This window comes from Rhamphochromis sp. 'chilingali' (assembly GCF_963969265.1).
Source record: "Rhamphochromis sp. 'chilingali' genome assembly, chromosome: 15".
In the NCBI taxonomy this organism is placed as follows: Eukaryota; Metazoa; Chordata; class Actinopteri; order Cichliformes; family Cichlidae; genus Rhamphochromis; species Rhamphochromis sp. 'chilingali'.
In genome coordinates, this window is record NC_137942.1 from 35,219,981 (window position 1) to 35,234,110 (window position 14,130).

The 14,130-nt window shown below is 42.5% G+C and overlaps 1 protein-coding gene across 1 annotated transcript in view; it reads left to right on the forward strand.

Moving 5' to 3' along the window:
• The first annotated feature begins 1,733 nt into the window (after window positions 1-1,733).
• The window catches only part of LOC308410915 (protein NLRC3-like), a 17,782-nt gene continuing 5,385 nt past the window's right edge, over window positions 1,734-14,130 (forward strand). Inside the window, exons 1-7 of the mRNA XM_080904595.1 lie at window positions 1,734-1,860; window positions 2,116-2,217; window positions 3,210-3,288; window positions 3,450-3,636; window positions 3,766-5,566; window positions 6,479-6,652; window positions 6,926-7,093. Coding sequence (XP_080760721.1) covers window positions 1,742-1,860; window positions 2,116-2,217; window positions 3,210-3,288; window positions 3,450-3,636; window positions 3,766-5,566; window positions 6,479-6,652; window positions 6,926-7,093 — 2,630 coding nt within the window. The 5' untranslated portion in view covers window positions 1,734-1,741. The remainder of the gene's footprint in view (window positions 1,861-2,115; window positions 2,218-3,209; window positions 3,289-3,449; window positions 3,637-3,765; window positions 5,567-6,478; window positions 6,653-6,925; window positions 7,094-14,130) is intronic.

A 14,130-nucleotide genomic window follows, 5' to 3' on the forward strand; every position in this document is an offset into this window, starting at 1 on the left:
GTGTTTAGTGTCCAGGTGTGGAGTGGAGCTTGTTGTTGGTGTGTGAAGAAACTGTAAGTTTGCTTTGTTTCCTCCTTTAACAGTTTGTCTTTAGGAACTTTACTGTTTGTTCAGCTCGTGTTTGATTTCTTCACACAACAAACTGTGTGTGTTTGTATTTCCGGTCTCTCCATTAAAGTCAGTGTGTAATGTTTCCTGGCTAACATCAGCTGTGTGCAGCTTAGTTCAGCACAAATCTGCCGCTCCATAGTTCACGGTAACGGACTCACAGCTGGACCAACGAGGCCGAGTGTGTCCGCCACTCTGAGCTACGTTCGTGTTTGTGTACTTGTAGTTTGTACTTTGAGTTCACTCAGAGCCCACAGAGGACGCAGCGTACGTGATGACGTCACAGCCCTTTACCTCCTTTACTGTCACTGTGATTAATATTTACACACGAGACACCTGCAGAGCTCTGACGCTAAGCTAGCACACAGCATGCTAACACTAAGCTAAAGCTAGGCTAGCCAAGAACCCAGAGTGAGGTTAAAGCTGAGTAAACACTGACCCCAGACCAGCACCGTGATAAAGTGAGCTGCTGCTGCTGAACTTGAACAGGTAACAAAGTGATGAGCAGTCAGGCTGCAGGTTTCTACCTGTTCATGTTTCTACAGTAGAATCACTTTGAAGTGTCTTTGTGCTGTTTCATCTTTGATTTGTGTTCATAAACACTCAGAGAAACATCACGTGACCTCATCAGGATCTGTGTTGGTGTGTGGGGCTGTACCTCAGCTTTATGTTGTTACATGCTCATTTGTTCATTTCACACAGTAACATCAAAGTAATGTTATGAGGAGTAATGAAGTAACGTACTCCATTACTTTTAATCAAAGTGTTCTGTGTAATATGTGTAATAATGACTGTTTTGAGTAATGACCAACACTGATCACAACAAAGAGGAAATGCCTCCAACATGCACAAACATTTGAGCCACAACATGCAGTTAATGTGCACAAATGTCTTTGATATGCTGCTCAGTGATGGTGGTGACTGTCAGAGCAGAGCTACTGAGAATCAATAAGTAATATCAATGATGGGATCAGAATCACTAAATTCTTCTCATCCCTGTCAGTATCATACATGTGCTGTATAATGTGATAAATGTAGAGGTGCTGGCTGTTCTCTCACTCTGCTGTTTAGCTGTAAAGGACGCCTCCCTGCCTTTGTCTCATTCATGACCTTTAATAGTCTCTTCTAACATGCAGAGATCTGTATGATCTGTTTCATAGAGTCTAACCAGCCTGTACAGGTAACAACAACAGTCACTGCATCACTGACACACAAACGTCATCTCTGTCAATAACAACATTCATACATGGAATAAAAACACATCAGTGGATCATTGCTGGAGCTGATGTTTGTGCTCCTGGTGCAAAGGCTCTCAGTTTCCTCCTTGAAATAACATCAGTGGTGGGTCAGCGACATGCTTTCTTTCCCTCTCAGGTTTAAATATCTGGGACTCTCCACCGTTTGGTTTTAGAGCTGAAGAAGCTTCTCAGATGAAACGTCTTCCAGAAACTTAAAGACGTCTCTTTTCTCTCCAAGCTCCTTAGATCACATGACCTGGATGACTGAACCTACAGACACATTGACCTGGTTTCATGGTCACATGACAGGTCAGAGGTCAGCGACTGTAACTCAGTTCCTCCTGTTAATGTGAACTCACTGAGTGTTTGTGGTTTACCTCTCAGACTGACTGAAGATGATGATGGAGGAAGAGGAGGACAGAGCAGAGTCTGCAGGGTCCAGCTGTCCGTCTGTGAGGAGTGACCGGTCCAAAGGTCAAAATCCAGACTTCAGTGGTGAACCTGGAGCAACGAGGTCAGAGAGCTGAACTCACTGAGTAACAGAAATAATTCTGCACTGACATTATAATCAGTGTTGACTCTGGTTGATTGTCTGACTGTGTTTGTGAGCTGAGAGGAAATGAAAATGAGTTTGTAACAAAAATCAGTTTTGTCCAGTTTTCCTGTAAAAAGCTGAACTCTAATCTAAGAGGATGTTACTGACAGGAAACAGCTGCATTATCTGCAGTCTGTGTCATCACAGCTGCTTCAATCATGTTTGTGTCTGCAGAGGTCAGAGGTCACAGTCTGCAGGGTCCAGCTGTCCGTCTGTGAGGAGCGACTGGTCCAAAGAGCTAAATCCAGACTTCAGTGGTGAACCTGGAGCAACGAGGTCAGAGAGCTGTGATGACTCCTTGACATGTTTGTGTTTCCTGGATAAATATGACCTGAAACATCCTCAGATTGTTACAAAGATTCATTAAAAAGAAAACAATGAAAGAGAAAAGATCCAAATGTTCGACTTGGTCATTTGCTGTTTGAGGACAGTGATGCTCATATCTGTGGGGAAAGTGTGACCTGAGTGGGTTCATGTTTGTCTTTAAAGAACAGAGCTGCTCTGATTCTCTTTGTGTCTGATCTGTTAAAGAGTCTGAGAGGTCACACAGAGACCCAGCAGCTAAAGCCTGGATCATACTGGCTGCTGTTACTCCATCAGGACAACACTGAACCACAGTGGTGTGGATGTAGTGGATAAATCCCACCATACTGATGCTCAGAGTTAATCACAGGGAAGAAATCCAGATGTTACCTTCAGATTGTGACCTTTGGAGTGGACGATGCAGATTTCAATAGAGAATAAATGTTGTTGTTTTTCAGCTGTGAAGAAAGAATCTAATTTTCTGAACTTAAGAATTTATGATGCTGGAAACAACATGGAGACTATAACACAACATTTCCACTGTGTTCATAGAATGAATGTAAAACTGTCAGACATTCATTAAATATGCAAAATGTCTACAGAAGCATCAGAGGGTCAGACGTGAAGCACTCAGTGATTTTGATCAAATGACTCATCAGTTATTGATCTGTACTACACTGATCTACCACGTTAGTAAAGCTGGTGTTCTGGTGGTGGAGGGAGACTCGGATCATGTTCTGGTTTTGGAGCAGTGATCTGCTGATGGTTCAGTTTGATGAGCTTCTTCAAAATCATCCCTGACATCACCACTGAAAGGACGTCCATGAAAACAGACTGAAAATTACTGATATGTTCACAATCTGAGAGTTTAAAACTTGACAGACTTGATTCAGATGAAGTTATTTGAGCAGAAACTCCTGGATCTTTATCCTGTGTTGATCTAATCCTTCATGGTTCCTCCACAGAGTGGAGCAGCAGAGCTCAGAGGTTCCCAGTGGTCAGTCTGCCCAGCAGCATCAAACACAGCTGGACTCCATATTTATGGTCTGTACATGTACAACAACTACTGTTACATCTGTTCTGTTCACAGTCATCTCCATGCTGCTCTTTGTAGACCAGTGGATCGTCAGTGTGTCCAACATGGATCTGATGTTTGGCTCCATGATTTCAGTCTGATTGGCTCATTCATAAATATTCTGTTCCAGCTGCTGGAGGACAACATCATCACTTTTGTGAAGAACGAGCTGAAGAAGATCCAGAAGGTTCTGAGTCCAGATTACCCAGAATGCTTAGAGAGTCAGAGGAGCAGCAGCAGAGAGGCGTTTGTGAAGATCACAGTGGACTTCCTGAGGAGAATGAAGCAGGAGGAGCTGGCTGACCGTCTGCAGAGCAGTAAGAGGATTTATCTAAAGATTTAAGCTGCTGGATAAATGAGACATTTTCCAGAGATGGAAGATGGAGCAACATGTTTTAAAGATTAGTTCTTTTTGGAATTGAGTGTTTATTTTTCTTCTCATTCAGAACTTCAAGCTGCAGTTTGTCATCGTAACCTTAAATCCACCCTGAAGAAGAAGTTCCAGTGTGTGTTTGAGGGCATCGCTAAAGCAGGAAACCCAACCCTCCTGAATCAGATCTACACAGAGCTCTACATCACAGAGGGAGGGACTGCAGAGGTCAATGATGAACATGAGGTCAGACAGATTGAAACAGCATCCAGGAAACCAGACAGACCAGAAACAACCATCAGACAAGAAGACATCTTTAAAGCCTCACCTGGAAGAGATGAACCAATCAGAACAGTGCTGACAAAGGGAGTGGCTGGCATTGGGAAAACAGTCTTAACACAGAAATACAGCCTGGACTGGGCTGAAGACAAAGCCAACCAGGACATCCAGTTCATATTTCCATTCACTTTCAGAGAGCTGAATGTGCTGAAAGAGGAAAAGTTCAGCTTGGTGGGACTTGTTCATCACTTCTTTACTGAAACCAAAGAAGCAGGAATCTGCAGCTTTGAAGACTTCCAGGTTGTGTTCATCTTTGATGGTCTGGATGAGTGTCGACTTCCTCTGGACTTCCACAAAACTACAATCCTAACTGACCCTAGAAAGTCCACCTCAGTGGATGTGCTGCTGATAAACCTCATCAGGGGGAAACTGCTTCCCTCTGCTCGCCTCTGGATAACCACACGACCTGCAGCAGCCAATCAGATCCCTCCTGACTGTGTTGGCATGGTGACAGAGGTCAGAGGGTTCACTAACCCACAGAAGGAGGAGTACTTCAGGAAGAGATTCAGAGATGAGGAGCAGGCCAGCAGAATCATCTCCCACATCAAGACATCACGAAGCCTCCACATCATGTGCCACATCCCAGTCTTCTGCTGGATCACTGCTACAGTTCTGGAGGATGTGCTGGAAACCAGAGAGGGAGGACAGCTGCCCAAGACCCTGACTGAGATGTACATCCACTTCCTGGTGGTTCAGGCCAAAGTGAAGAAGGTCAAGTATGATGGAGGAGCTGAGACAGATCCACACTGGAGTCCAGAGAGCAGGAAGATGATGGAGTCTCTGGGAAAACTGGCTTTTGATCAGCTGCAGAAAGGAAACCTGATCTTCTATGAATCAGACCTGACAGAGTGTGGCATCGATATCAGAGCAGCCTCAGTGTACTCAGGAGTGTTCACACAGATCTTTAAAGAGGAGAGAGGACTGTACCAGGACAAGGTGTTCTGCTTCATCCATCTGAGTGTTCAGGAGTTTCTGGCTGCTCTTCATGTCCATCTGACCTTCATCAACTCTGGACTCAATCTGCTGGAACAACAACAAACAACCTCTACATGGTCTAAATTATTTAACAAACTAAAACTTCAATCTCTCCACCAGAGTGCTGTGAACAAGGCCTTACAGAGTCCAAATGGACACCTGGACTTGTTCCTCCGCTTCCTCCTGGGTCTTTCACTGCAGACCAATCAGACTCTCCTACGAGGTCTGCTGACACAGACAGGAAGTAGCTCACAGACCAATCAGGAAACAGTCCAGTACATCAAGAAGAAGCTCAGTGAGAATCTGTCTGCAGAGAAAAGCATCAATCTGATCCACTGTCTGAATGAACTGGATGATCGTTCTCTAGTGGAGGAGATCCAACAGTCCCTGAGATCAGGAAGTCTCTCCACAGGTAAACTGTCTCCTGCTCAGTGGTCAGCTCTGGTCTTCATCTTACTGTCATCAGAAGAAGATCTGGATGTGTTTGACCTGAAGAAATACTCTGCTTCAGAGGAGGCTCTTCTGAGGCTGCTGCCAGTGGTCAAAGCCTCCAACAAGGCTCTGTGAGTAAATCTGTGATCATGTTTATTTTTAAAATGTTGATTAAAAGTGGTCATAGATTTCTTCCATGACAGATCCATGTCCTAAAACCATGAGACAGCGTAGTTGTATAGTATAAAAGAAAAAAGGAGAACTTTTGACCACAATATTGTAACTTGAATGAACTTTTGATACAGCCTTTAAACATAAAATTTATGAACAGAATCGGTGACAAAGGGCAGCCCTGGTGGAGCCCATCACCCACCGGACTTATTACTATCCAACGTATTGCCGGCTATGCCAACCAAGCTCTTGCAATGGTTGTAAAAGGATCGAATGGCCATAAAATGTTTCTCAGTTTTATTATTTTCAGTCACATCTGTTTTTGATTATTAACTGAATATTTTAAAATTCAGGCTTTTTATGTTATACAAAACATCATATTTTCTTATGATGTCTTGTATTGATTCTGAAGGAATAGTTTTCATCAGTATCGCAGATACCAGCCTGAATTTTACTTTGTATTGGATCAGAAAGGAAATCAGTGGCATCACACATCACTTACAGCAACTTCAGTACCACTCCATTTTAATAAACTGGGGGAGGTGCACCAAGATTCAGTATGAGATAAAGAATTATTTTTAACTGTAAGGTTGGAGAAATCTGTTGTTGGAAATTGGAAGAACAGGTCATCTTAAAAATCACTGCATTGTGGTTTTATTCAGGCCCCTTCAATCTGTGATCGCTGTTGCTTTGCATTGTAAATGCTACTATTACAAAAGTCACAAATATTAGTGTATGTGTGTGTTGTTGGGTAATAAACCAAAAGAACAGAATCTACCAGCACCTCACTGATTTCTGCTTAAAAACAACAAAAAAGCAATAAAGCTCTGATTTGTTTGGTTGATCTTTTCTCCCTTCCACCTTGATTTCAGACTGAGTGGCTGTAACCTGTCAGACAGAAGCTGTGAAGCTCTGTCCTCAGTCCTGAGCTCCCAGTCCTCCCGTCTGACAGAGCTGGACCTGGGTAACAACAACCTGCAGGATTCAGGAGTGAAGCTTCTGTCTGCTGGGATGAAGAGTCAATACTGCAAACTGGAAACGCTGAGGTCAGATCAAGCAATATCGGTTTTTTTTTCATCAATTAACATCATTTAATCAATTTCATTTGGAAAAAATTAACAGTGTTTATGTTTTGTTTTTTTAATGAATCCATCCAAATCACACTAAACTGCCACATTTGTCTTTTGTAACATGAGGCAATAAGGATTCCAGCATGTCCTGAAACAGTGTTGAAATATTGTAAATGTAGTAGCTCCTCATGGCACCATGAATATACTTTAACACAAGTGTTTCATGTCTTCTTGTCATCCTTTCTTCAGACTGAGTGGCTGTAACCTGTCAGACAGAAGCTGTGAAGCTCTGTCCTCAGTCCTGAGCTCCCAGTCCTCCCGTCTGACAGAGCTGGATCTGGGTAACAACAACCTGCAGGATTCAGGACTGAAGCTTCTATTTTCTGCAGTGGAGAGTCCAAAGTGTACAATTCTCAGGTCAGGATTCAGTCTTTTCTGATGATGATTTAAAACCTGAGTCAGGTCGATAAATGGCTTACTCATTTACAACAGACATGATTTGTCAAATCACCTTATATCTAACCCAAAGGTCCTGTGTTTTACTACTTAGATTTTTTAGTAAAACACAGGACCTCTTAATATTTATCTAAGAGACCATATATAATTTTTTTCCCTGGATCATGTGTGTACCCTCCTGGTTGGAGCTCCAGCAGCCTGTATCAGTGAATGGGACTTTAAATGAAATTGCTGCCGCTGTCAGGAAGAGGTCTGAGTGACACACAAAACAGAAAATATGAGCACTGCATGTGTCTGAGGCTACTCAGATACAGACCTGAATGAGACACTAACTTTGTCTCTGAGAGATAACTTTTATTATTAAATACACTTCATTTCTCATCTGTGTAGAGAATGTAGAGTTTGACATGCTAATATTACAAAATGAAAAATCACACTGAGTCACAAAGAAATTGTTTTGGAGTATTTATGGTTCAGCTGATGAAATTGTTCAAACAAACCAGTAATTTACACCGAAACAGCACAAGTGAAACTTTTTCGAGGGACTTACACTAAGCTTGTCCTGGTACACCTGTAGAGCCCAGCTTCTATGGACCATGAGCTTAAGTTCTGTGCTGCTCTGATTTATTGCCCGTGCTGTCTTTCAGTTCAGCTTTGTCGAGTCTCTGGTAGGATTTCTTTTACATGACCTGTGTAAAAACAAAACAGGAAACACATTAAGCTGAAGTAAGATGCACAATTTGAAAAATGGGGCACAAAAAATGTTGCTGCTTTCTGGAAAGTGCGTCTAAGAAGACCCAATGGAGAAAGTGAAGAGAAAAATCAAAGATTAAGAAGAAGAAAATGGCAGAGGCAGTTTCTCTTGGACTGCCTGCAGATGGGGTGAGACTCTAGAAACAGGGATGATTGGAGAAAATGCAAAGAGGCCATAGGATAAACCAGGAGATGAATACTCTGGTGTTCTGGGGATAGTGGGAGTGAGAGGGAGAGATGCCAGTAAATGATTTCAAGGATAAATTTGAGAGAATCAGAGCTAAGAAACCAAAGCAAGTGGGGAACTACAAACATATGGACAGACTCATAATTAGGCCAAAGACACATTAAAGCAATTATTACAGGTTTAGAAACAGGGATGGATATGAAGGAGCTTAGCATGAATTTGCATTGAGGAAAGAATAGCAACGAGCATCAGAGGAAACAGTTAGGAAAACTAAAAGGATGTACTGGCAGGAATACTGCAGTACTTTAGGAAGAACTACCGTATTTCCCAGACTACAGAGCGCACCTGAATATTAGCCGCACAAGCTAAAATCAGGGGAAAATCCTGTTTTGTACATACATTAGCCGCACCTGACTAAAAGCCGCAGGTGAGTCAATGTTGACTTATCATATGTAAGAGAATATGCACAAAGCGAATTGTCAGGAAAGAGATGGCTGTTTGGAGACACACCCCTTTTATTAATATTTTGAAAAACAAGTTATGGGTACATATTTGCATAACTTTTTAGGTATATGTACAAGTAGCGGTAATTACAAGTACAAAACATGTACTGTGCTTCATAAATGAGTAACAAATGTAGTACATAACAGTAACCTACAGCACACCAGAACAATAGATTCGGACTACCTTTTAGGCTCAGGTGCAGTGACACGGCTTTAACAAGAAGAAAAGTCAGTCATTCACCACCATCTTCCTGCGCACTAAAACCACCAAAGTCCTCTTCTCCAGTGTCGGAAACAAACAGGCTCAGGGTGGCTTCGTCATCCACTCTCAGCTTCTTTCTTTCGTTGTCACTTTCAAAACCAAAGAAATCCTCGTTGTCAGTGTCAGAGTCGAACACCCTCAGAAGGGCCGTGGCGGTGTCCTCCTCTCCATCATGCAGCATTCAGCCCTTCGAAATCTGTTGGTGATCGTGGATGTTTTCACACTTTTCCACGCTGTCAGAATCCACCGGTGGAGTTGGGCATAACTTGCTTTTTGCAAGTTTATCGCCGCTCATCATCCACGACTCCAGCTGAACGGGTAGCGCTACTTTGAAGTTTGTTTTTCGCGCTACCTCGTACTGCACTACGTTGCCTGACGGATGGACATGTGACCAACATACCGCTCTTGAACCCCGATCCTTCCGCCAGGCAACGTAGTGCCGTACAACAGCGGAACAAACAAAACAAATCCGCTCATGGACAATCCATAGAAAAGCCGCACCTGACTAAAAGCCGCAGGGCTCAAAGCTTGTGCAAAAAGTAGCGGCTTATAGCCCGACAATTACGGTACACCAGTTCAGAATGTGTGGAGTACAGTTAAGAACATGAATGCAGACAGGAAACAACAGCAGCTGTTGTAAAGTAAATTCAAACTCCTTCATTAAATGCAGCTGGTTGAGTTGAAAACAATGGAGAATGATTGTGTTACGTTGTTTATTCTCTATAGAAATGGAGCAGGAGTGCATGCAGAGCTGGACGTGGGCTGTATATACATGCGTGTATCTGTTTTGTCTGTGAGCAGAGAAAACAAAGCGCTGGAAATGTCATATTGAAATGTTAAATCCGGAAAATCCTGGAGAAGAGGATAGTTCTAATGTTCAGTTTGTAATGTTGAATTCAACACAGCTCTTAAATGCATAAAAATGACTTCACCTGACGTCAGACTGAACAATCGGATTAGCTACTGATATTGATTTAACCCGTTTAGACCTACCATAGAACCAAGTCCGCCAGAGCTTATATTATATTTTTACATGCTGTAGAGCCATTTTTGGGAGCATTTCAAGTTGCTATACATCAATACAACCATTACAGCCTAAATTTTAATAATATGTATGTATTAAGTGCATAGTAATTACATAAATTGCAAAAAAGTGCAATAAACTACAAAAAAATTGAAAATCGTTTTTGTTTTTTTAACATATATTTCTAGTTAGAGAAATTTAAGAGGCTTATCCCTCAAAACTGTAAATACAAAAAAGTTGCACAAAATAGTTTCCCACCTCAGGAAATTTATTTTGAGTGCCTTCATAGTTTTATTTTTGAAATACACCAATTTTTATATACTGCAGGAAAAACGAAAATAAATATTATACTGCAAATTTGCAAAATAACAGCATATGCATCAAAATAAACTATTTCCAGCAGAGCAATATGAGTCCTAAGCATATGTGGAAGGAAACTGTAACCTAGGACAAGCTGATGGCATAAGATGTAAATACAACTCCTCAGGTTTCATATGCAAAAAAAATTATTGCGCTAGCTCACGTGATTACAGTGCTACCGGGATTTAAAAATAGTTGCGCAAAACGGAGTGTGCCCACTCTGACCAGTTTTAAAGGGTTAAAGCAAGAAAATATGGTATTAGCATTAGATGCCAATTCCTATTAACCTTAAATTAGCATTACCTGCTAATGGCAGTCTACTTAGCATTAACTCCTCACTAATGTAATGCTAATTCACATCAAATTATCTTTAGCTTTAGCATTAGCTGCTAGCTTCAGCCTACCTAGCACTAGCTGCTCACATTGTTAAAAGGGAAGAGAAAACGATATTAGCATTAGCTTGTAATAATTATTCACCCCTAATTAGAATTAGCCACTAATGGCAGCATACTTAGCATTAACTCCTCACATCGTTATAATGCAAATGATGCTAACTTGCATTAAATTAGACTGCTGTTATTAGCTAATGCTATTTAGCAGTAGCTGCTCACATTGCTATAAAGCAAAGGAAAACGATATGAGCATTAGGTTCTAATGCGTATTTGCCTTAAATTAGACGTAGGTGGGCAGCACGGTGGCACGATGGTTAGCACTGTTGCTGCACAGCAAGAAGGTCCCGAGTTCAATTCCACCATCAGGCCGGGGTCTTTCTGTGTGGAGTTTGCATGTTCTCCCCGTGTTTGCGTGGGTTCCCTCCGGGTACTCCGGCTTCCTCCCACCGTCCAAAGACATGCAGCTTGTGGGGATAGGTTAATTGGATAATCCAAATTGCCACTAGGTGTGAATGTGCGAGTGAATGTGAGTGTGAATGGTTGTCTGTCCCTGTGTGTTAGCCCTGCGACAGACTGGCGACCTGTCCAGGGTGTACCCCGCCTTTCGCCCTATGACAGCTGGGATAGGCTCCAGCGCCCCCCGCGACCCTGAAAAGGATAAGCGGAAGCGAATGGATGGATGGATGGATAGACGTAGGTGCTAATGGCGGCCTACTTAGCATTAGCAGCTCAGATGTTGTAATGCTAGGGAAAAGAGTGTTAGCATTAGCCGTTCACAATGTTATAAAGTTAAGGGAAATAGTGTTAGCATTAGCTACTCACATTGTTAAAAAGTGTTAGCATTAGTGCATAATGCTAATTCACATCAAATTAGCATTAGTTAATAACGGCAGCCTATTTAGCATTAGCAGATAATGTTGACCTTGGCCCACTGGAAAAGTTCAGAACTAAAGATTTAGGAGTGTTTCTCGATAGCTCTTTCTCGTTTGAGAAACAAATGAATTCTGTTATTAAAACCAGCTGTAAGGTTTATACTGTTGATTGTCATTTATGCTTAGAAATATTTACTCATATATGCTTAGAGTTGTATAATTGATTGCATGATGATAGAGGTTTGATCCTGAGTAGTCTGTAAAGACTCTGTGTGCCTTCCAGAGTGCTCTGGCATGCACACACCACTTGGGGCCATGAGAGAGGTCGTACCCTCTCTTACTGATTTATGGTGTAGGACAGGGGTCTCAAACTCAATTTAGCTGGGGGCCGCTGCAGGCAGAGTCTGGGTGAGGCTGGGCCGCATTAGGTTTTCCACAAGAAAGGCATGGTTAAAAAATTCCAATCTTCTCAAATCTCTTTTTTTATTTTTTAACACAAAATATGAAAAATAAATAAACAAATTAAGAATTAATAAGAAAATAAATCAATCTGTAATACATAAATAAAACAATAATAAGATATTTTTAGTCAGTGAACTTGTGTGTTTCTTTCAGTCTTCTATATCTGCTGTATTTAGATTGAAATGTCTGTATTAACAGTTCTATAACCTTCTTCTGAACATGAATGGAACACTGTAGAAAATGAACTGTTCTTCTGAACATGGCTTCTCTTGCCTACTCCTTGCTGCTAGAGACCTGGCAGCGTTTCCTCTCGCATAGCCGAGCCAGATTTGGCCTGAGGGAGGAAGCAGTTGCGACCCTCAGTACGTCTTGAAGATGATCATCCGTAAGTCTGGACCTGTACTTGGACTTATTGAAGTTCAAAGTGGAGAAGAGCTTTTGGCACAAGTATGTGCTACCAAAAAGGCACATGGTCCGCTTGAACATTCGGGAAAGCCGAGGGAAACTAGGGCTCAAGTCTCTCAAAAATTGTCCAAGCTTGTCTGCTTTTCCACTCACCTCCCTGAACTTTGCTTTGAGTTCAGAGTTGCACTGCAGCTCAATGAGCTCCATTTGAAGCACAGAAGGGGCATCTTGCACATCAAAGGAGAAGGGGTCTGCAAAAATGTGAAAGGTGGCTCTGTGTGTCTTGAAGTCAGCAAATCTGTGATCAAATTCCTCCTGTAGCCTCAAAATGACATCAACATACTCGTCAGCACTGAATGGTGTGCCTGCATCCACGAGTGCCTTGCATGCTGGGAAATGGCAAAGGTTTGTCTGAGAGAGCTGAGCTTTCCAGAGCGCCAGTTTTGTGGAGAATGCTCTCACGTTGTCATAGGCAGCACTGACAAGTTGCCCCTGGCCTTGTAACGTCTTGTTCAGTACATTAAGCTCATGTGTCATATCAACAAGAAAAGCTGAGTCCATGAGCCATTTTGGGATCAGTTAGCACAGGAACACTAACTCCATCCTTCTCCATGAAGGCTTCACTTCTGCTCTCAACTCAAAAAGTCTCTTTAATACATTTCCCCTGCTGAGCCAACGTACCTCAGTGAAGTCGAGCACATCCCCATATTCTGACTCCATTTCCTCTAGAAAAGCACAGAACCTTCGGTGCTTTAAGCCCCTGGATCTGATTTGGTTGATGCATTTCACAACAATAGACATCACATTGTCAAACTTCAGGCATTTGCTGCAAAGGACCTGCTGATGGATGATGCAGTGCAGAGCAATGGCCTCCTCCACGCCTTCCTCTTCCAGTTTGTTTTGTGCCACCAGTCCATGTTTCCTCCCTGTCATTGATGGCGCTCCATCTGTTGTTATTCCAACAAACCTCTTCCATGGCAAACCAACATTCTCAATGGCATCACACAGCTTGTAAATATCTGCTGAGCGGTGGTCTGGCCATGCATTGGAATTACTGTGAGCAGCTCCTCCATCACTTCAAAACTGTCATCAACACCACGGACATACATTGGGAGCTGGGCAGTGTCGGTGATGTCTGTGGTCTCATCAAGAGCGACTGAGTATACACTGAAACATTTGGCTTTCTCACACAGTTGGTCATAAATGTCACTTGACAGGTCAGAAATGCGATCTGCTGCGGTGTTGGCAGAAAGGCTGATGTTGCTAAACTGACCTTTCTTTCCCGGACAGACTATATTTGCAGCCTGCAATATGCACTTTTAGACAAATGCACCTTCTGTGAATGGCTTCCCTGCTTTAGCAATCATCTCACTAACCACGTGGCTCCGACTGCTGCATTATTCTCTTTGGTTGCTTTCTTGGAGAAATCTTGCTGCCTCAGTAGATCTGTTTTAAGACTGGCAACCCGGTTCGCTCTCTCGTCTCCCTGGTATTTTGCATCCAGCTCAGCATGTCTAGTTGTGTAATGACGTTTCAAATTGTATTCCTTGTGCAGCGCAACTTTCTCTGTGCAAATAAGACAGGTCGGGGTGCCCCTGTGCTCAACAAAGAAATATTGCATTGCCCACTTTTCCTGAAATTGTCGGTGCTCATCACCAACCTTTCTCTTCACCGCAGGCTTTGAAAAAGACATGTTTGGGGCTATGTGACATTTATAATTCTACTTGGTGTCACTGTCGCATTGAAGTTTCAATCAAGCGTTTAGCCGACGGACGGGG